The sequence below is a fragment of the Eucalyptus grandis genome, chromosome 8 (assembly GCF_016545825.1).
Source record: "Eucalyptus grandis isolate ANBG69807.140 chromosome 8, ASM1654582v1, whole genome shotgun sequence".
Taxonomy (NCBI): domain Eukaryota; kingdom Viridiplantae; phylum Streptophyta; class Magnoliopsida; order Myrtales; family Myrtaceae; genus Eucalyptus; species Eucalyptus grandis.
Window position 1 is genome coordinate 55,705,592 of NC_052619.1, and position 23,289 is coordinate 55,728,880.

At 39.1% G+C, this 23,289-nt stretch overlaps 2 protein-coding genes across 2 annotated transcripts; one reads left to right on the plus strand and one right to left on the minus strand.

The window, feature by feature from the left end:
* Positions 1 to 7,360: 7,360 nt before the first annotated feature.
* On the plus strand, positions 7,361 to 9,492 carry LOC104415146 (inositol 4-methyltransferase). The gene is made up of 4 exons (XM_010026402.3): positions 7,361 to 7,826; positions 8,120 to 8,430; positions 8,552 to 8,616; positions 8,962 to 9,492. Exons 1-4 carry the CDS (start codon positions 7,417 to 7,419, stop codon positions 9,268 to 9,270), a joined length of 1,095 nt encoding a protein of 364 aa, XP_010024704.2. The 5' UTR covers positions 7,361 to 7,416; the 3' UTR covers positions 9,271 to 9,492.
* Positions 9,493 to 11,870: 2,378 nt separating this feature from the next.
* On the minus strand, positions 11,871 to 12,317 carry LOC120287364 (acetyltransferase At1g77540-like). The gene has a single exon (XM_039300148.1). It carries the CDS (start codon positions 12,270 to 12,272, stop codon positions 11,871 to 11,873), a length of 402 nt encoding a protein of 133 aa, XP_039156082.1. The 5' UTR covers positions 12,273 to 12,317.
* Between the last annotated feature and the right edge of the window lie 10,972 nt (positions 12,318 to 23,289).

Here is a 23,289-nt window from a genome sequence, read left to right on the forward strand (position 1 = left end):
TAACTAGATGCAGAATACTAATGTTTGATAAAAGAGTAAAATGAGATCGAATAATTCTCTAAATTATTTGGACATGGATGGATCTCTTTATCGTTGCTCTAAATCTATTGTTGTGAGGCTTGCGCTCAACTCAACATCACTGTGCCTAGGGTCTGGTGGCCTCGGAGCCTTTGCCTGGGCTTTGAACATATCCCTAGAAATCTTTTTCATCCCAAATGCAACGACCATGGAAGCTCCAAAGTAATAGAGTATTACCTTCATGAAGCACTTGAAGTAGAAGTAGAAGCTAAAGTACAAGGTCTATCGCAATGGCTTCCTCTCTCTCCTCACCTCCACTAGCAAAGTACCTTTGCTTTCCCTACTAATCTCCGCCACTAATGTCTAGCTCAACTTGATCGGCAATTTAGTTGCCTTTGATTGGGCTCGGACATGATTTGGTTTGATTAGCTAATCTACATCAAAAGTGTAGTAACAATTGATTTGTTACCATTTGTTCCTGAATTTAGCTTGCTCGATTGAATTGAATGGTAGCTATTTGATGCTGCCTAGGATTTTACTTTTTCTACCATTACAGATTGTTTCTTTTATGTGCTTTTTTGGTTGTAATACTTTCCATGATTGAGCTTGTTTTGAGTAGATTAGTCCATGTTGTGATTGATGGTTGCATATACGATAGGTAATGCTGTATGAATGTATCAAGCAATTGTTGGAAAATAGGATTTTGAAGATTGATGAAGTTATTTATTCCAGTGAGTCGATGATGTTCAATGGTTATTTGGTTGATGTTGGAGAGCCTCCAGATGATACTTATATTCACAGCTTGATTACTGTTGGGCAGTTGGATTTATATGTTCCCTTTGCTTAGGGTATTGCTTGCTTGTTTTCTTCGTCATAGTTGTTTTGTTGGGTGAAATTATTAGTAGGTGCAATGTGATGAATGCGAAGTTCTTGGGTTTGGTTTGTTAGAAGTTCGAATGGGTTTATATTACTTCTTGTTTGTCTTGGAAAACAGTGTGTTGCTCGCATATATATGCGCATAGATCCTCCTTTGTGATGCTTTGCTTGTTGTTCCTCTAGAAAATTAAATATTGTTCTTTTGCTTGCTTAGAACAGCTTCTTGGGTACGATTCAATATATATTTGATTGATTTAGAACTTGGATGTGAACATTTGCAATTGCTCTACTATTGATTTTGTTCAATGTGCAACTAGTCTTTTGAAACTCCATATTTTTTTGCTAACCTTACTTTCAACTGATGCAGAGTATTGGTTGAGTTTTTGGTGTGAGGTTCACTATGATCCCCTCTTTGCAATACAAGGTGTGTTTTCCTTTTCGCTACTTAAATCCTGTGGCATGGAATATAGAGTTGTATTGCCTACATAACTTTTCATTTTCTACTGGTGCTCCAATTCCTTAGAAATCGAAAAAGAAACATTGGTTATTTTAGAAGAAGTTCATCGCTCATGATGTTGCAACCTGTAGAAAAATGGGAACCAAATATATACCGTCTTTATACCTCACATGTATTGATTTTGTATTCCAAATAGCATAGCTTGCTTTAAAAATGCGTCCAAAAGACTCCTAACGAGTAGCCTTCCAGGGACTGAAGTCATGGAGGAACTAGAATCAATAAAAGCTTCTAGTGCTAATAGAATACTACGGGATGATGCTTTAATTCACTTACTATGTCATTCTTACTTCATGTGATGTAACCAAAGTCTGTTGCTCCACACTTTTCCATTTTTCCCGAGATGAATCTTGGGCTTTGAATGTTCATTTTCATTGTACCCAACAGTTAGTAGGAGTCGTCTTCCCTTGTAAGTTCTTTGGAATATGCCTGACGTGTATATCAATACGCGTGTCGACTCGTGAATTGAGACGTTGTGATTGTACTATTGTTTAAGGGAGGAACAATTTTTTTAATGCTAATCCTCAATTTTGTCAGCAATCTGAGATTCACAAAAGAAGTCCATTGCTCTTCAAGAGTCCGAGCTCTTTAATTTTCTTGCATGATAAGGCTTTGAACATGAGCGAAAGCTCATTATTGTTGCCATCACGAATGTGTTCATGTGGTGCTTGCTTTGCGATCATTCGCCAAGAAATATTATGTTGTTCTGTCCATTCTAAAGAGTCCGAAACATCTTGAGTGTCAAAATTTAGCACGAATGGACACTTAGGCTGCGCATGACAAAATTTCTTAAATAGATTTTGATTTATGACTAGAAATCAATTTCTTAATTTCTATTCCCCAGACAAGTTTCTGAGCAAAGAAACCCGTTTGATAACGACTCAAAATTTCTATTTCTGAAACAAAAATCCGTTTGATAACAGAACAAAATTTCTATTTCTAGGAATATAAATTGATTAGATAATAAACATAGGAAATCCTCAAATACATCGAAATAATATTAAAACAACATGAGAAATCCTTAAATACAAAATAATAGTCGAAATAATGCTAATACATTACAAAAGTTTAAAATACAATTTCATGGAATTTTCAGCATATTATTATCCCTTGCTATTTTATTAGCAATTGTTTTCCTAAGCGTATTTATTTGGTTTCTCTCCTCGGTCAATGTATCGTTTGCAAGCTCATCCTGCGTAGGTTCGACAAGTACTACGGAAGCATGAATATGGGTGCCATCAATTGTGCCTATACAACCTTGTCATTTTATGAAAAACTAGTATTATACAAGATTATCAACAAAATAAAATTAATGGTGTCAAGGAATATATGATAATTCTACCTTAAGGTAATGTTTTTGGTTAGGAACCAATTAGGGGAAGGTCGGTTTATTTTGATTCTCGAATTGAATCAGTCCAGTTGCTCCTCCCTAATTTCTTTATTGTTGCTCAATGAACCTTTAATTTCCCTTGCATAGCAAAGAGAGAGATTCTCTTGAATCTCTTGCCTTCGAATTAAAATTCAAGATTGTGTAACAATCTAATTATTTTGATTTTGCAAGAATTTTGAATCCGTAAAAAAATAAGGTTAAATTTCTAGGCATGTTTTTTATTCATCTATTACGTAAGAACTTTTTCTTCAACTATTTTACCAAATTTTTTTTTCTTCAACTGGCCATGCACGTGCCTTTTCTAGGAGGGAAGAGCCCCATTGTTTTTAAGTAAGCATTTAAGAATTTTGGTCGTTTTTGAAAATTGGGGACCCATTCAATTGCCTTTCACCCTAAAGAGGAAGTTATAAAAAAAATTGAAAAAAAAATGCAAAAAAAAAAAAAAAAATACGAGCAAAATAATAAAAAGAAAATTAGCAATAATTTGTGAAGTTGTGGTTATGGTGAATTAACTTAGCAAGAAAGCGCAAGGTTCTTTTATATGATTTGATTTCAGTTTTGATTTCTATTTCAGAAACGAGAAGTTAAAAATTTTAGCTTCGATTTCTTCAATTTCTCTATTTCTGAAATAGAAATCTGTTTCAGAAATAGAGAAATAGAAATCTGTTTCAGAAATAGAGAAATCAAATTACGTTACCAAACGGATTTTTGTTCCAAACCCGTTCCGGGGAACAGAGAAACAGAGAAATCGAGAAACATAAATTTTGTCATGCACGCCCTTAAGTGTCAAAAGTCATGAAAATGACACTTAAGTGCTAAAATCGGAGCAAAATAGATTAGTTAAGTGCTAATAGTAAGAAAATCCGACCAAACAATGATGTGGTGATTTTTCAGTGAGCCAAGTGCAAAATGACGTCATTTTGCATGCTAGCATGGTTAGACAAGTACCAAAACAACGTCGTCTTGCTACTAATGTGGACAAATAGTTAATATAAAAATTTATTAAATTTAATTTAAAACCAAATTTTAAAAAATTTTAAAAGAAAAAGAGAGAGAATGAGGTTCAACTGGTGGCTGAAGGCTAAGCCCTCGCCGAGGGGCTAAGTGGCCGGCGGTCGGAGGAACCCTAACGGAAGATCGGAGCCTCACCACCGTCATAGGAGGAGGGGAAGAGCATCAATGACGCCTCTTCTTCCCCTTTATAGCAAAGCACGGCAGGAGATGATCGCGAGCCGAGAAGGCTGGAGAGAGAGGTTTCTGCGATGAAATGTAGAGAGAGAAAGAGAGAGGAGGAAGATAAATTGACGTTATTTTGGAGTGTAGTCGCGACTCTTTTTCTTAATTTTTCGAAATAATATTGATTAAACGCCTAATTGGGAAAGAAAAAGAAGAAAAGGAAGAAAAAACCGACTGCAACGGCGACGTGGTAATTATGTGATTTTGTTAAGTTCTTTCTTCTTTTTGCTTTTTTTTTTTTTTTTTTTTTTTGCTTTTGGCCGAATGTAATTTTGCAAACGTCTCGTACGGACGAGAAGACGACGAGGCGCTTCGGACGCGCGCCATTTGCTGCGGTTTGGGAGTCGGAGGAGAGACGCGACGGGGCCCCACCGTTTGGAGAGAAGAAGTTGCCGCTGGACCAGCAAATTGCCACGTTCGTTTCCCCAAAATTTGAAATTTCATTTCATTCACGTTGTGATTATTTTGCCAAAAAAGAAAAAGTTTATTTGATCCGTATTTGGAAAATTATTTATCGATGGTGTCATGAGGGACGATTGTACGATTTCGATAACACAAACATCAATCTATTAATATTGTTAATGGAAATTTCTTTTTTCCATGAAAGATGAATGTTGAAAATAAGAATTATAGTTTGGCATTTTTTTTAAAATTTGTTATGTAAAGAATTGTCACCCATCAAGAAATCCTTGGTTATATAAATTCATGGTTCAATGTGTTAAGGTAATTCATCATAAGGAAAAATGACAAAGTAAGGTAATATAATAAATTCTACATCTATTAATATTATAAAGGTTAGTGGAATTTGGATGCGATCATCCAATTTAAGATTTAAGTTGAAACAGAAGGATAATTATATTACGAGTCTTTGAACTTTTAGGTAATGTTTGTTGTTGTTCACAATGAGGTTATTCCTTTGAACTAAGTATCACCATATTTTGTACATAGAGCTATATATATATATATAAAATCATGAGTAAAACTTAGTAACAAACATTGTTGGCTTAGTAACAAACATTGTTGGCTTGATAAAAAAATGGATTCTTTCAAAAAAAATTAGAGAGCACGTCATTTTTTCTCTTCCTTTTCTTTTTATTTGAAATTTCTTCTGATTTATATGAGAAATTTCTTTCAAAAAAAGATGGGAATATACTTTTACCTCTCATGAGTCAACAAGCGTTACGCATCTAACAAAAAATATAACGGAAGGTTCACAGCCACTTAAATGAAAATTCAATTCGATCTTCAATTGGTGAAAGTTTGTAGGCAAACATGTATCGTCCCAAAATCGAATTGATCTTACGTAATTAAACCCTCCCTCTTGGGTTATATTGTCGATTTTTTGTAAGTTTTTAGGTGGCTTCCTTGAAAATCATGTTAGATTTGTCTATACAACAATCGCATGGTAGAAAATGTGGGGTCTTGTGGTGAAATTTACGCACCGGAGCAGCACGAACCTGATGCAATTTTTCCATAAGGTGTTGTGAATTTGACTAGACGTGTGTGCGTGTTTGCTTGACGTCATTAAATCCTACTTCTCCAATTTAACATGGATAAACTCTCAAATTCAAGGCCAAAAAAAAAAAAAAAAAAAAAACACATACGAGCTTTGTTTCTAGAAGAGTAATGCAAAAAGAAAGAAGAAGAAGAAATGTCATATCGTGACGTCAAATTCTACAAGTCAGTTGAATGATAAAATCAAATGGAATTATGTGAAGTAATTCAACCTTCATATTTTCAATTAAAAAAAAGAAAAGAATCGTTTCCTTGAAAGTGAAGTTGGGGTTTCCAGGACAGCTAAGTCCGTACAGTGCACTCCAAAGCGGGGCAAATATATGTGTACAAAAAATAATGCAATTCCTTTTTGGGGACGGCAAGCGATTTTTAAATTGAAAAAATAGATTAATATCGTGAAAAAAATTGAATTAATATAGATTTATCAAAAATTCACTCCAAATATCACTAAAAAAATTGATACAATTATGACAAGTTTATCTAAAATTAATATGAATTTCCATGTTGATTTGCCATGTTAATTGGGTTATTATCATGTATCATCTAATTTAATAATTTCATGATAAAATTTGACGGAAATTAGTGAGGGGTAAATTCATCATGAGTGCACTAATTTAGAGTTTGTTTTTGTTATAGGTATATTAATTTATAATTTTTTTGTGGTATTAACCCTAAAATGATAGCAACATTGCTCACACCATTTCTTCCTCACTCCTACAAATTGTATATCTCAAAAGAAAATTGAGATTGGTCGGCATTCGGGATGGGAATATGGAAGTCATTTCAAAATTACGAAAATTACCCGATTACAAAAATCAAGACAAAAATCAGTAACGCATGGCCGGGGAACACGAGAAGCAACAAGAGATGTGACAAAACTTGTTTTGGTTAGGGCCTAATGCTCGTTTTCTTATTCCTGTACTACTCCTTGTTGGTTTGAGGGACGAAGGAGGCTAGGTTAGCCGAAAGATGGTTATCGGTTCACCGCACCTTCCAGTACGGCTACCTTGTTACGGTTGGCCCTTGCAAATAGCTTGATGCACTATCTCCAATGTTGATTGTTTACTTAAAGAGGTAACTTGTGCATGGGAGGACGGCACTAATCTTGGGAAACGCTTGCGTAAATGTGTGCCCAACGAGTGTCTCCGTGCCCACAAACAAAAGTCAAACGTAGTTTAATACGGAACGGACAAGCCCATGTGGAGCTTTTTTTCTTCTCATTTTTTGAGATTGGAAATCCCAATTTCCAATTTATCATAATCGTTTCTTTTTTCATTTTATTAATTTATCAGCATTTGTGGGCTGTCATTTTTTGGTCAAAACATTTAGTGTACCTACCTACCACTTTGGGGAACAAAACATTTCTTTTTTTTGTTGGGCGCACGGGATATCCCGAAAAAGAAGGGGAATAAAAAATTACTTTATTTGGATAATTAGCTTATATTGTAAAATAAAGAAAACGATACAGACAATGATTTTTCGTTAGGTTTGATATTTTTGGATTTTTTTTTTCTTTTGGTGTTTTGAATTAAACTAGGAGTTGCGTGCAAGAGAGACTGCGGGGAAAGGCCAGAGAATCTGACTGACGAGTCCTTAATCATCTTAACACGTGATTCGAGTAGGCTTTATAATTATAGATAAATGTAACTTTTTATAACCTTTTTATAATTTAACTATCTGGAATTATAATTTTCCTACCAAAAAAAAATATCTAGAGTTATAATTCCACTATATATTTCGGTGAATTTATTTTGCAGAAAAGGACAGTTCAGCTATATAGATAGATGAAGAAGTCCAACATAATTACTCACAACCCTTAAGAATTGTCCCTCTCTACTCTCTCGTCAGTGCTCCTAGAAACCCAACAATGGCCAACAACCAAGAACGCGAAGGGCGCGATCAAGAGGACGAAGTCGGGAAGCTGGCGGTCCGGCTGGCTGGCGCGGTGGTGCTTCCGATGACCCTCAAGTCGGCCCTCGAGCTCGGCATCATTGATGCCCTCGTCTCCACGGGTGGGTTCCTCTCGCCCACCGAGATAGCAAGCCGGGTCGGCGCCAAGAACCCGGGGGCCCCGGTCCTGGTGGACCGGATGATGCGCCTCCTGGCGAGCCACGGCGTGATCGAGTGGCGGTTGAGGAGGGGCGACGGCAACGGAGATGGAGGGGAGAGAGAGTACGGTCCAGGACCCATGTGCAGGTTCTTTGCCAAGGACCAAGAAGGTGGAGATGTTGGTCCTCTGTTTCTGCTAATTCACGACAAGGTCTTCATGGAGAGTTGGTAATATTATTTTTATTTTTGGACTATCACCAGTCAAAAAAGTAGTTTCTATGAACAATGGCCTCTGTGCTTTTGTTCGGCGATTCCAACGGTGAATATTAGGTTACTTGTTGAACGGCTGAAACTAAAATATGATCGCAGCGCCTGATGGGGACAAGTCGCACAGTGTCGTCGATTGTGATTTTTGGAAAAACGCTCAATTCAATGAAATATTTTACGATTTTTTTCCGAAGATTATGGAATTCTACTTGTACAGATCTACGGCTGCTTCATTTTTCATGGACTAATCTCAGGTACCACTTGAACGATGTCATCATGGAAGGAGGGGTTCCGTTCGAGAGGGCATACGGGATGACGGCGTTCGAGTATCCTGCCGTTGACGATAGGTTCAATCAAGTTTTCAACCGGGCCATGGCGAGTCATACTTCCCTCATCATGAAGAAAATACTCGATGTCTACAGAGGGTTTGAAGGCATCGAAGTGCTGGTCGATGTGGGAGGCGGAGTCGGGTTCAATCTCAAGATGATCACCTCCAAGAATCCCCACATCAAGGGCATCAACTTCGACTTGCCTCACGTCTTGGCCGATGTTCCTTCTTATCCAGGTAAATCAAATCCAGGACTCCAGCAGTCTGCAAGAACACTGAACTCGTTGTTTCTAATGACATCATTCGACAATATCTTGGTTCTCTTCTTGTGATTATGTGTTGATGTCTCGTGTTTTAGGTGTCGAGCATGTTGGTGGAGATATGTTTGAGAGTGTTCCTAGAGGAGATGCCATTTTCATGAAGGTAAAGACGTCAACTTATCTAATGTTCATCCAGCTTGTGATGCGTGAGGCCTTGTAGTTGTTTTCTTCATCACTTTGCAAAATTCCTCTTTCACTGCTCAAACCATTTCACGAAACAATAATCTGTTTTTTCCTAAATAGTCTCCACAAATGTCGCTAGGAATCCAGAGAAACCTTAAGGCGAGGGAACAATAGTAAAATTCCCATTACTCGAAAGAGTTGCACCATATCCCTTGGGATTAATTCGTACTCTGATTTCAAGATTATTTTCAACATCAAAGCTCATTGGCCTTCACAATCACATTGCTTCTTTACAATTCTCTAATCTATGGACATCTAATTGCAGTGGATACTCCATGATTGGAGTGATGAGCATTGCTCGAAACTTCTAAAGAACTGTTTTGAGGCTTTGCCTGCCAATGGGAAGGTGATCCTCGTCGAGGCGATTCTCCCCGTGGTTCCAGAGAGGAATGTCTCTTCGATTAATGTGTTCCAGCAAGACCTCTTCATGTTGGCTCAAAATCCCGGCGGTAAAGAGAGGACGCAGAAGGAGTATGAGGCCCTGGCGGTGCAGGCGGGATTCACCGGCTGTGAAGTCAAGTGTTGCGCTTACAACAACTGGGTAGTGGAGTTCCCCAAAACGGCGGGTCATTAAGTCTTTCGAGGTCTATTCCTAATTTTAGGATGTGTGTTTTGCAAAAAACTCAATAATAAAGGAAAATGTTTTCTCGAAAAGCATTTTCCATGAATAAGATTTGTTTTCCTTTGTTTGGTAATGTATAATTGAAACGTTTCCTGTTGTTTGGATCCCATTAGAAAATAATTTCACACTTTACAAAAAAAAATCAAATTTGTTATTGTTATTGTTATTTGTTTCCCTCTTTCTCTTTCTCTTTTCCTTCCTTCGCTCCTCTACTTCTTCATGCTATCCCTTCTGCTTCCTGTGGTGGTGAGCTCGAGTTGTCGCTAGAGGCCGCGAGCTCGCCTATTAGGTGAGGCTTGAGGCTTGTCATCAAAGGCCGCAAGCTTGCCAGCATTAAGCGAGCTTGAGCCTCACCACCCAAGGCTGTGAGCTTGCCCGATCTAGCAGGGCCCTAGGCTCGCGCGGCCTATAGTGGCAAGGCTCGAGCCTCACCAGCTCGCCATCGAGGGTTGCAAGCTCACCCAATCTGGCGAGGCTTGAGACTCGCCATCAGAGGCCATGAGCTTGCCCGATATGGTGAGGCTTGAGGCTTGTCGGCCTCGAGTGAGCTGGAGCCTCGCTATTGAAGGCTGTGAGCTCGCCCAATTTGGTGAGGCCAGAGCTCGCCAATTGTCTCCATGGCCAGTGACAGGTGGAGAAGAAGCAAAAGAAAAAGCAAAGAAAAGAAAAAGAAGAAAATAAAAATAAATAATCGATTTTTAAAAACAAAAAAAAAAAATTCGAATTTTTAAAAATATATTTTTATAAGAATATATATATATATTGTAAACCAAGCACCAAATCTAACCTTTGGTAGATTCAGAGAATGTTTTTCGGTTCTTTCAAATGGGAAATCATTTTTCTGAATTTAAGCTTTCGTAATAAATTTTTTGTTGTTGACTAGGAAGACGATTTCCGCTGACTCATTTTCCTGAATGAATCAAACGCCGGAAAATGAGAAAAATGTTTTCCCTGTTGTTGTTGTTCCTAGTCAGCTTATGAGTGGCAAGCTCGAGTTATCGCTAGGGGCTGCGAGCTCGCCTATTAGGTGAGGCTTGAGGCTTGTCATCAAAGGCCGCAAGCTTGCCAGCATTAAGCGAGCTTGAGCCTCACCACCCAAGGCTGTGAGCTTGCCTGATCTAGCAAGGCCCTAGGCTTGCCGGCCTCTAGTGGCAAGGCTCGAGCCTCACCCGCTCGCCATCGAGATTGCAAGCTCACCCAATCCGGCGAGGCTTGAGACTCGCCATCGAGGCCATGAGCTTGCCCGATATGGCGAGGCTTGAGGCTTGTCGGCCTCGAGTGAGCCGGAGCCTCGCTATCGAAGGCCGTGAGCTCGCCCAATCTAGTGAGGCCGAGCTCACCAATTGTCTCCATGGCCGGTGACAGGTGGAGAAGAAGCAAAAGAAAAAGCAAAGAAAAGAAAAAGAAGAAAATAAAAATAAATAATCGATTTTTTAAAAACAAAACAAAAAGGAAATTCAATTTTTAAAAATATATTTTTATAAGAATATATATATATATATATATATATATATATATATATATATATATATATATATTGTAAACCAAGCACCAAATCTAACCTTTGGTAGATTCAGAGAATGTTTTCCGGTTCTTTCAAATGGGAAATCATTTTTCTGAATTTAAGCTGTCGTAATAAATTTTTTGTTGTTGACTAGGAAGACGATTTCCATTGACTCATTTTCCTGAATGAATCAAACGCCGGAAAATGAGAAAATGTTTTCCTGAAAATGTATTCCATCAAACAAACACACCCTTAGTTCAAACTCTGATAGATGCGGAACCAAGTGTTGGATTGGATTATGTTTTTATCGTCCCGTTGGTTGTGTGAATCAGATAATTGCCTTTTGTAATATTTAAAGCGTGACTCTTCAAAATGTCATCCCTACAAATTGGCCAAGAAGTACTTCACACTCAATCCTCTTAGCATTGTCTCCCACTATACTATACCATACCATAAAGACAGGTGATAGCATCTAGTAATCAGGGCCATGAGAAATTCCCAACGTTCTGTTGCAAAAGAGAAAATGGAATATCTTGTAATCAGAGCTTAAATAGCATTACAGAAGAGAAAAAAAATAGAGCGCTATTTAAAACCAGAATTATAGCAAGTTTTTTAATCTCTCGAAGAAGGAATCTGTAAATGCGATATGGGAACAAGCATCTTTATGCGGGGGAACCATTCCCTGCTACAAGTTATGGGACAGGTTCCCAGAAAGACCTACGAATAGAGCAGTTCAAGCTAGCGGCTACATCCACTAGACACTCAGAGACTTGCCTTTATTTTCGCCGAACATTTAGAAGAAAATTTACATATGAATAGCATTTCCAAACAATTCTGTACATGGTGATTGAAGAACTCAATGCAGTAAGAGTAACCAACACGAGAAGATATGGATCCGCGTCTACTGATTATAAGTAGAGAAAGGGAATTAGGGAAAGAAACAGCACGAACACGAGCAATTCTGTGGGTTACAGGAAGAACGAGTGATGCTAGACAACAAAAACAGGAATTGAACTACAAAGTTGGATTGCTTCATTCCTTCAAATCACTAAGCAACACCAAAGAAATGACAAAAACCCAGGTCCATCGTCAGATCAATTTCATCAAACGGTTCGCGGGCATAACAAGGAGACACGTCCAGAAACAGAAAGAGAGGACAAAGAAGGTTTCGAGAACGGACCGAGACGTAAGAGCAGGTAGGGACGACGGACATGGAGTTGGTCTTGGCGTGTCGGAATGCGGAGACGCAGAGGTGGGAGGCCAAGCCCAGGCCCCGCTTCGAGGGCGGGACGAAGGTGTGGACGATGTCCATCACCCTGCCCCCGTCGCGGAGCGCGTACCGGAGGTAGGCCTTCTTGTCCTCCGTCTCGAACCTCTGCTGCGGCTGGTTCCACACCATCTTCGGGCCCTCGCCGGAGGTTCCGCCTCCGGTGGTGGTGGTCGCCGCCATCTCTCTCTCTCTCTCTCTGTGGGGCTTCCGCTTCCTCGGTCCGGTGAGCGTCAGGAAGACTGGATCAACGAAGGTGACCTCGGTCAGTTTTCGGGAAGGGTGACGTTTGACAGGACATGCACCCACGCCACCACTTGAGCATGCACGGGCGCTGTAAATTGCAATTTAAATTCTTTTTTTCCTTTTTCACATTATATTCTAGATTCTTATTTTTTATTTTCGAATATCTTGGCTGAAAAATTGACGAAAATAGTAAAGGAAAAAAATAATCAAAAACCTAATATATTTATCTTAAACTTTTCTCTATGACTTAAAACATTTTAAACTTGTCTCTGTAAGACACATTTACTTTTCATTCGAATTGTATCAGTAAATACCGTTAAAAACCTACCTATGTAAACGTCGGAGCATGGTGTTAACATAATGTCCATGTGAGTTAAGTGAAATTAAAAAATCATTCGATTTAATATTGATGGAGGATAAATGTGATACATAGACATAAGTTTTGGATTTTTTTTATATCACAATAAAAAAAATTAAGGTAAATGTGTTAGTATGTGTATACTTCAAAGTTTTTTATGTCATCAATTTTTTTTTTGGGTAAATTATATCATAATGAATATAATTTGAATTTTTTTTGGTGACTTTTTTTCTATATAATAATATGCATACATATATTTGCTCTTATGCAAGTGTATATTAAAATATCCGGCAATGAAGAATGTCTTTTCTTATTTTTCATCATATATTGATAGGCGGGAATCATATTAATCTTATTCCATAACATCCCTCACCTTTCTTTTGTTAATTCAACTTATTTTTCCAAAATTTTAAAATTTATCGATAAAGTACAGTTAAGCTCTAAAATTCTAAAAAAAAAATCTAATCCTATAATTATTTAATTAATGCAATTAAGTTCTTTAACCTTGTCTAATTTGACTTACAAAAAATGCTTACAGTGGTCTTTTTTTTTTTTTAATTACCTTCTCTTTCAATGTGACCATGCCAATGAAGAGCCCAGATAACGAGAACGATGTTTTTTTTGCTCCTATTATAATTAGAGTTAGATTTAAAACAAAATTTTAAAAAAGAGACTGAAAATTAAACCAACAAAATTGCAAAACACACCTCCACAAAATAGAGAGCGAGCGCCGAGGGGGGATTAAGGGATAAGAATCAACGAGGGTCGGCAAACCTCATCAGCCACAAATAAAAGAGTCGAATGTAAAAGGGGATGCACAAATGATCTCTAAATTTAGGTTCGTTTGATTTCTTAATTTTTAATTTACTCAATGTGGTCCCTGAGCTGCATATTATCCATTAGCCCAGACTTTTGGTACATGTTCAATGTAATCCTTGGAGTATATGAAAATGTTCAATATTGTCCTTAAACTTAAATTAATAGAAGGATTTTATGGAATATTTTTATATAGTTTAGAGACTACATTGAATATATATCAAAAGTCTATGGACTGCATTGAACAAATTAAAAGTCCATAGACGACATTGTACATTAGGATAAAATTCAAAGACCACATTGAACAAATTAAAAATTTAATGATTAGATAACATATCGGGCTAAAATTTAAGAACCATTTGTGTTATTATCAAAAAAGAAAATCATAATAATGGATACTTGTTCACTCTATTTTTGCTAATAACTTAACGATTGCTTATGCGATTAAGATATTATCGATACATTGTAATGGCCATAATGCTGCAAGAATTGATGGTCGGTCTCATATAATAGAAGCTCGTCTGGTGCTCAGTGTACAAGCGTCACTATATGTTCCTATTTTAGAGTCAAAAGTGTGGTCATTGATCCTCTAAAAAAAAAAAAATCGATCAATACCCTCTTTTACCTTGCCCCTACCAATCATTCTACACAACGATCTATGATTCCAATTATCATATTTGAATATCTGCGGGACGACTTGACTCGCTTTGCCGGTTCGGAGGGAGAATGAACTCCGACCATTACAAAAACCAAATGTGACCATGTGTACATCACCTAAAACCCGTAGCGATGTCCTTTTCTTGCCCGTAGTTTCTCTGCACGGAGACGAGCTTCGTCCTTGCGGAAGCCCGGCAATCAATGCCCTGATCTCGCGGGTCCAAGTCCTTTGCGACGCAATTCAATTTGGGAAGTACTAGGGTGTCTCCTTTTCTGGACCACCTCCAAAGCTCTACGGAAGTGGCGTGTTGGGAGTTGTTCCATGCATCATCATGATTAACTTGATTATGAATCTCCATCTACTAGTGAGGGTTGGCCGAGTTTTGGACTGTCTAGGTTCGTTTATTACTTCATTACTAGGCCGGCGAAAGACACCGGTGATTAGAATGGTTGATGGCCCGGACACGACGGAGAGCGAAATTGAGTTGGGTTTGCTTTTTTGCATGGTAGAATTGCTGCTTTTTGGATCGATTGATCATTGTATGTGGTGTTCTGTTTGAGCAGATCTTTGAGAAATGCGTGTAATTGAACACTCTTGTTGAATCATTCAATGATGATTAGATGTGTTTGCTTGATGAATTATTTATGAAAAATCAAATTACTAAAGTTGGAACACATAAAGAGATTATTGTAAATGTGGTTTTTATTTTTAATCATGCATCTTCAAGGATCCATCTTTTTGCAATAAGAGAGTAGAAAGATTGGGATTGTAAGTGGCCAAAGTCCTAATTTGAATATTTCCATCCTTTTGGTTCAAAACCTGATTTTAATGACTCAAATGTGAGATTGTCTGCTGTTAGTGAATTGAAGGATCGGATTTATATCATGTGCGTGATCACATTAGTTTTGCGAAACACAATACGAGTTCACCTCATGGAATTTGAGCCTATCTAACCAAAATATCATCACTTATCTATGAACAGTCCACACAAACACCTTTTCTTAAGCCGTGACACACTCGCTTTCCCCTTCTGCCTCTTCTTTCAATTCCACTCTCAACACAAAAAGAACCTTGTCCTCCCAATCACACAAAAAAAGTACTTTGAACCGAGTCGCCGTCGCAGTATTCAGTCGAGTGGTGGCAAGTGGAGAGAAGAGTCCGGCGATGGTAGTGGGAGTGGACGAGAGCAGCTACGGCTTGTACGCCCTTAACTGAACTCTCTTGGTTGATTCTTCCCTCATCAGGAGCCAAGGTAGCCCTACCCATGTCATCATCATCCACGCCAGGCCCTCTCCTTCCTCGGTCCTCTAGATCTCCAGCTTCGGCTTGACCGCTGTTTTTCCTAGTTCCAAATGTGCACATTGTTATCTTCGATGCACCGCGAAAAAATGTTGGAAATACTAATTAAGATTCCTTTGTGCCTAAAGCACGTCCTTCATGTGACATGCCGAATTCCGATTGGGCGCCGAGCATCTTATGTGCGGCTTCTGCATCTGATCTATGTGAGTTGTGTTTTGTACGTCTAACATTATTCCGAGTGATTCTCATTATTTTCTTTGCTTGTGCCTCTCGTAGTGTGAAGTTTTCCTTGTACGGATGGACCTAACCGTGAGGCCCATTTATAGTTTGAACATGGGCTGGGTGCGAGCAGAAAGCCCGGTTGGCCTTTTTATATTGATAAATTTGCAGGGATAATTTGTCTGTTTTTCTTTAAAAAGTGATCATTTTATGCATTGCCTTTTGTCGCGACCAGAATTTTTCGGGTGTGAACCACCTAAAACTAGGTTAATGGACTGCTAAGCTTTTACACTTAGCTCGGGCTCTCCCAAGCCCATACCAAATCGTGACTTAGGTTTAATTTTTTTTTAACATACAAAAGATGATTATCTAGGAGTCGCCACTAATCGGTTTATGGTAGGTCGATTAGACACCTAAGTAAAATAAAGGAGATTTATTTTACTCCTACGAACCAGAGACTAAGGTACGAGGACTTGGTTACATTAGAATTTTCTAATGCCCTTTCGGTACCATTTCTTTTTAATTTTTCAAAATGTTTTTGCAAGCAGCTGATTTATTTTAACCTAAATTACTATCATGCAAATGTGGTGACCACACGGGTGCTCATCCATTATTAAAGCAATCAAATAAATAAATTGCATCACACAAAGCAAGCAATCATTTTTGGGTTTTCTTAAAAATTAGAATGATTTATGAAAATGCATTTTTAGACCAAATGACTTAATCTTATTAATATGCAAATTTTAATTAAATGGGCCTATTATGCAAACTAATTATTATGCACCTTATGACCTATCTTCACTAATAAATTCTAATTAAATGATCATATTATGCAACTAATTAACATGCACCTAGATTTTTGGATTTTTATTTTTTTATTGAAATTCAAAACTAATAAAAACCCTAATTAATCTATCTAAAAATGGATAATTTTCTAATCTATTCTAGGGATTAATTTGACTTAAACCATATCCTATCTTAGAAAAACTATTTTTGGGAATATGCGAACATTATCTAAAACCCTAAAAATATTTAGGTTCAACCCTAACTTATTCCTAAAAATGCAATTCTAAAAATGTAATCCTAAGAAAATTCTAATTTGTTAAACCTACATGCTTGATTTACTAAACCTATATTCTCATGCAGAATTTTGATTTTTTTTTTTATCTTATGATTTTTTAGTTTTTTTTAAAAGATAAGTAATTATTAAATCTAAACTATCAACAAAATCAAGCAAGGAATGATTAAAATAATCGAAAAAATAACATGTTGTCTCACAGGTCAAATTAACGGTTATTCTAACCCTAATTATCACATCAAAGAGATCAAAATAATTACAAATATGATCCGAGGTCTTACGGACCAAATTAAATAATTATTGTGATTTAACAATTAAAATCTCACTAAAAAAAGCCCAACAATTAAAATAATTAAAAAAATGATCCAATGTCTCTCGGACCAAATTAATAATTATAATAATTCGGACAAAATCCATGTGGATAATGCCTACAAAAATTATAGATATTAACATCCAATATTACAAATTAAATACCTAAACTAAAAATGCTATCTAATGAAATAAACAAAAATAACATAACAAATAAAATAAGCTAAATTATAAAGAAAGTAAAAAGTAAAAGTAAAAAGTAATAAAAAAAACTACCTAGGTAAGTAAAGGAGATAGAGGGTGACGCCGGAGGAAGGAAGGTGGTCGGCCGGCGTGAGTTTGGACTCGGCGAGGTTGAGCAGCGCAAGGGCTTGGTAGTCGGCGGCAAAAGGCGACGCACGGGCTCCGGTGGTGTTGGGGTTGCGTCTGCGGTGGCGGCGAGGTGATCGCGATCCGGTGCGGGCGAGGCGGATCGGCGAGACGCGGAGCGGCGGTTGTGCGGGTCGGGGCTGCGGCGTCGCGGTGGTCTTGCTGTGGCGGCTCCGGTCGCAAACGGCGTGGGTCAGCGGGAAGGGTAAAGGCGGCGGTGGTTGCACGATGGTGGCTCCGGTGAAAGTAAACCCGCAACAAAACGGCTGATCTCTCGGGCAATAGCTGATGGTGCACCGAGGACAGCAGCGGGTTCGGATCCGGGGTAGCGGCTCGTCGCTTGAGCGGCGGTCGTTGCGGATCGACACGGTAGGGCGGTGCCGGGGTGGCACGGAGCGGCGATACTCGAGGCGGGAGCGGTGTCAGCAGGGGGGAGTCGCAGACGACTAGGTTGGTGTCGCGGGTTGCTCGCGAAGGAGGCTCGACGTAGCTGCTCGCGGGCGAGGGGAACCCTGGTGGTGGCGCGGCACGAGCAACAGAGGAGATGCGGGCCGGTGCGGGGGCTCGCTCGGCGGTGGAGCGACGACCAGCTCGGATCTACGGTCGTCGGGGCTCTCGAGTGGGCAGATCCGGATAGCGGTGGTGTTGCGGAGAGGCGGAGACGCGGCGTGGGCGGCGGGGTGGCGACGGCGCGGGTGCGGAGCGTGGCGTCGTGGCGTCGTGGCCGGATCTCGGGCGGAGGAGTGGATTTGGGGAAGACGATGAACGGTAAAGGTCAAATCAACCTTTACTGTTTTTACTTTTCTCCTTTCTCTCTCACTCTCTCTCTCACGTTCTGACTTTTTCTTCTTTTTTTTCTTCTCCTTCTCTTTTCTTTTCTCAATTTTTTTTCCAGAGAAGCCCCCTTTTCGACCTCCATCCGCACTCTTTTATAGGCCAAAACGAAATGTGATCTTTTATCAATATTTCCTCTAACAAAAAGATTGCCGATAACCTCTTGATCACAAAAAATATTTTATTCTCCTCATCTCTAATGATTTTATCGCCTATTGATAAAAAATAAGATTACAATGCGATTTTTTTTTTTTTTTTAATTTTCAAAAACCATAATATCGCATCAAATCTTAATTTTTCGCAAGATAATCAATTAAAAATAACGACGGGCTTGGGTTAATTTTATCCTTTCATGGGCCTAGCCCGGCCTACCGAACTAGAGCTCAAAACATAAAATTTGAGCTCATCCACCACCGGTCCTAAAAATGAAAATAAAATGCAAAACATGTAAATTAAAAATAAATGCACCTAAAAAAATTAATGCGATTGAATTATAATATTTTTAGGGTTAAAAATTAATCCCCAATTTTTATGCAATAAATGACTAAATGGGTTGTCCAAAATTTAGGTGTCAATAGCTGCCCTCTTTGAAGGTGAGCTCGAAGAGGTTGCCTTCAAAGATAATTTGAGACCTAAATTTTGGTTATGTGTATGCAATGGATGATTTTTGTTGGAAAATAAATTCCATTTTTTATCCAATTTATATGATGTATGGAAATGCTAATGCAGATGATAAAAGACTTACCTGAAATGACTTACCTTCAAGGAGGGTACAGTGATTCAAGGTAGTTGATATTACATGTCCAGGACTTGTACCATTCTACGGTCGCCCAGAATAGTAACATGGCTTTGCAAAGAGACTGCTTCCTAGGACTCGTACCATTCTACGGTCGCCTAGTATGACAGTGTTTGGTTGTGTCTAGGACTCGTACCATTCTACGGTCGCCTAAACGGGGATTTAGGTTTTGTCTAGGACCCGTACCATTCTACGGTCGCCTAAACAGGGATTTACCTTCCAAGACCCGTACCATTCTACGGTCGCCTGAATAGGGAAATAGGTTTTGTCTAGGACCCATACCATTCTACGGTCGCCTAAACGGGGTTTTGCTTGGCTAGGACCCGAACCATTCTTCGGTCGCCCAGCTTTGCAACAGAGATCAACTGACCAGGACCCAAACCATTCTTCGGTCGCCTTAATCAGATTGAATCTGAAGAGAAATTTTTGGGGGACAACTCAATTGAGTGTCGGTATGTTTAAAAGGGAATACCTGTGCGATGACAAATATTCAAGGTATGGATAGAGATATACTTACCTGGTAACATCTCTGATCTTCGGGGATACGTCTCCTGCAAAACATGGTCGTAAGAGAGACAACATGCATTGGTAATCATAAACATGCATCAATTTAATGGAGGTTCATGATAATTTCCATTAATCTTGCATCACCTAATTTCCATTCTGAACACATGAGTGTCATGAATGTGTCAAATGAGGGATCATTTGGTCTGAAAGGACTTTTTCTCTCATCCTCATGGCAATTTCATCCTAACCTTTGATGCAGGATTTTATCAATCACTCTATCTCACCATCGTCATGCCAAACAAGGGTCTGGCAATTTCGCAAGTGGTACGATCTCACCCATCTGAGAGGTCTTTAAGAAGGACTGCAACGCTAGTTTGGTCAACGGCTTAGCAAATGAGACTCTTTGAGTCGAGGCTATTAAAAAAATGAATGATATTTCATAATCATCCTAGGGTTTACAAACCAAGAAACATGAGAAATGAAGCAGAAATTATCTTACTCGCACTTCTTCAAGCGATGCTTCCAAACGTATGAACTTTTACGCTAATTCAAGTGCCCTAATCTGAAGAGACTTTGTAAGGGACGTAACGTAGGTTGGGTTCATGGGTTGGGAAATAATCATTTGGCTCAAAAAGTGTTTATGGGGTCAAAGTTGGTGATCATCTTGACATTTCCAACAATTTTCCTCCCCATTGTCGAAGATTTTCTTCACATCATAACTCCACTGATTGCAACATCACAACATTTGAGTTTTTTTCGGTACCACATTGTTGGAGATACAACTCACTTCATCAAGTGTTTGATTCTTTCTTTTGGGCATTGGCCTTGCTTTTACTAGGGGCACACTTTGCTTTTTCATGCCCCATTTTTTACACTTTTTTTTTTACAAAGTCTCCATTTTATCAGCATTGTAAATCATGCTACTTGAGTGGTTTGATTTTTCTTGCCTCGCTCCAGTGTGGGGGATGATCACCAACTGGGTTTAATGTGAAATTAATTCTTAGGCTCAAAGGGGGCTCTGCAATGGATAAAGTGTATAGGATAAAGAAAGAACTGCTCTTCGTCGTTCTAAGGCACTTTAAATTATCGTACAAGTCACACTGTAAAAGCAATACTCGAAGATTGATGCAAGTGTGAGTAAGAAAATTCCTATCAGTCATTTTAAATCTTGTCCCAGTATGAGACGATTCTTGACAGGGATGATTTAAAAAGCTCTTCATGTGTGTGGGCTCAAAAGGCTGAACAATGGATATACCTGTAGTGTTTTGGGTAGCAGAAGAAACTGCCTCTCATCATCTTGGTTGACGTACCATTTGCGAGATCACCCTCTTCCTTGTAAGCATGGAATTTTTCACACAACTCACTGGGGGTAAGTGTATGGAATAGGGTTGGCCTTTTATCATTTCAAAGTATCCCATTTGACACATTCAACTTATCTCACACAATTCATCAAGGAAGAAAAATGCAATATTTGCGACAAATTTGAACAATTCAATTCACTGAGGCAATTTATTCATCATAAAATGTTTGCAATTCAAAACATGACATGGCAAACTCTATCATGGGTAATACTTCTTGACAGCATCTGAATTAACTGGAGTGGAAAACACACGACCATCCATTTCTGCCAAGATCAAAGCACCACCATGAAGTACCTTCTTTACCACACATGGGCCGCTGTAGTTTGGAGCAAACTTCCCCCAGGATTTGGAAAAATTGGCAACAGCTTCCTTAAAACAAGATCATTTACCTCGAAATGTCTTGGCCGCACCTTTCGGTTGAAAGATCTGGCTACTCTCTGTTGATATGCTTGGCCATGGCAGAGAGCTTTCAGTCTTTTCTCATCGATCAAGTTCAACTGTTCAAGTCTTTGTTGCGACCATTACGCCTCGAGATAATTCTACTTGGGATAATACTCTCGGGGAAGGAATCTCCACTTCCACGAGGCAAAACGCCTCCATGCCGTATACCAGCAAAAGGAGTTGCCCCGGTAGAAGTACGAATCGATGTCCGATACGCCATCGGTGGGAAGGGTAATCTGTCATGCCGTCTCGATAATTCTCGGCTGTCTTAGCCAAGATCTTCTTAATATTCTTATTGGCCGCTTCAACAGCCCCATTCATTTGAGGGCGATAAGGGGATGAATCGAGATGCTTGATCTTGAGCTCGTTGAATAACTCATCAATGAGCTTGTTGTTCAAATTTGTCCCGTTGTCGGTGATAATCGTTTGGGGACACCATAGCGACGATTATATCACGTTTGATGAACTTCACAACATTGCGACGGTGACACTTGTAAGGATGTAGCTTCGATCCATTTTGAAAAATAGTCTATGGCCACTAAAATGAATCTATGTCCATTGGAAGCCTTTGGGTTTATTGGGCCGATCACATCAATCCCCCACATTGAGAAAGGCCATGGCTCGGAAAACTGGTGCAGCACAGTTGGAGGAACATTTATCTTATCACCATGGACCTGGCAACGATGACAACTTCGAACATGCTGTATACAATCACCTTCTAGCGTGAGCCAATAATAGCCTAATCTCATGATCTTCTTAGCCATCATGTGTCCATTCATATGAGGGCCACATATTCCTTCGTGAATTTCTTGCATGATTTGAGTGGCCTCCGTTTGCACCCACACACCGCAACAAGATTGAATAAGATCTCTTGTACAAATTCTCACCACTAACGAAGAACTTTGAGGCCATCTTTATGATGTACTTCCTATCACCAGTGGAGTACTTCCCTCGGGGAATCCTTGTTTTTGGATGTAGTTCATGATATTGTAATACCATGGTTTTCCGTCGACTCTTCTCACTACCATACAATAAGCCGGCCTTGGAAGAATCTCTATCTTCAATGGTTCAACTTCTAATCCGTCAGTGACTTGCAACATAGATGATAAAGTTGCGAGTGCATCTGCAAATTGATTGTGAGACCTCGATAAGTATTCAAATGAAACTTCATCGAATTTCTTGATCAAGTCTTCTAAGTACTCATGATATGGGAGCAACTTAGCATCTTTAGTCTTCCATTCGCCTATGGTCTGTAGTATGATCAGCGCGGAATCCCCGAACACTTTTAATTTGGCTACACCCATCTCGATTGCAGCTTGAAGCCCAAGGATGCAAGCTTCATACTCGGCTATATTGTTAGTGCATGTGAATATCAATTTCACGACTCTTTGGGTGATGCTATCCGTGCAGGGGATATCAAAACTGCCCTGCACATGAACCGGACAAGTTCACGCTCCATCAAAGAACATTGTCCATGAATCTTCATTTACACTCAAGATGCGTCATCCAAAGAACGATCGTCATTATTTGAGGCTTCTGGATTCTCAGCCAATAGATCGGCAATTACTCGACCCTTAACCGACTTTTGTGGCATGAATTGCACATCAAATTCCGAGATCAAAATTTGCCATTTAGCCAACTTACCCACCAAAGCTGGCCGGTTCAGTAAATACTTGATAGGATCGTTCTTAGTTACGAGGAATGTCAGTAATGCAGTGTGTACTGTCTCAATCTATGCAATACCCACACTAATGCAGCACAAGTCTTTTCCACATTAGAATATTTTAGCTCGACACTTTGTGAATTTTTACTCAAGTAATAAACGACTCGTTCTTTTTATCGACAGGACTTTCTGAGCCAACATCGCACCCAATGACTCACCATGAATGGTGAGGTAAAGAATCAAAGG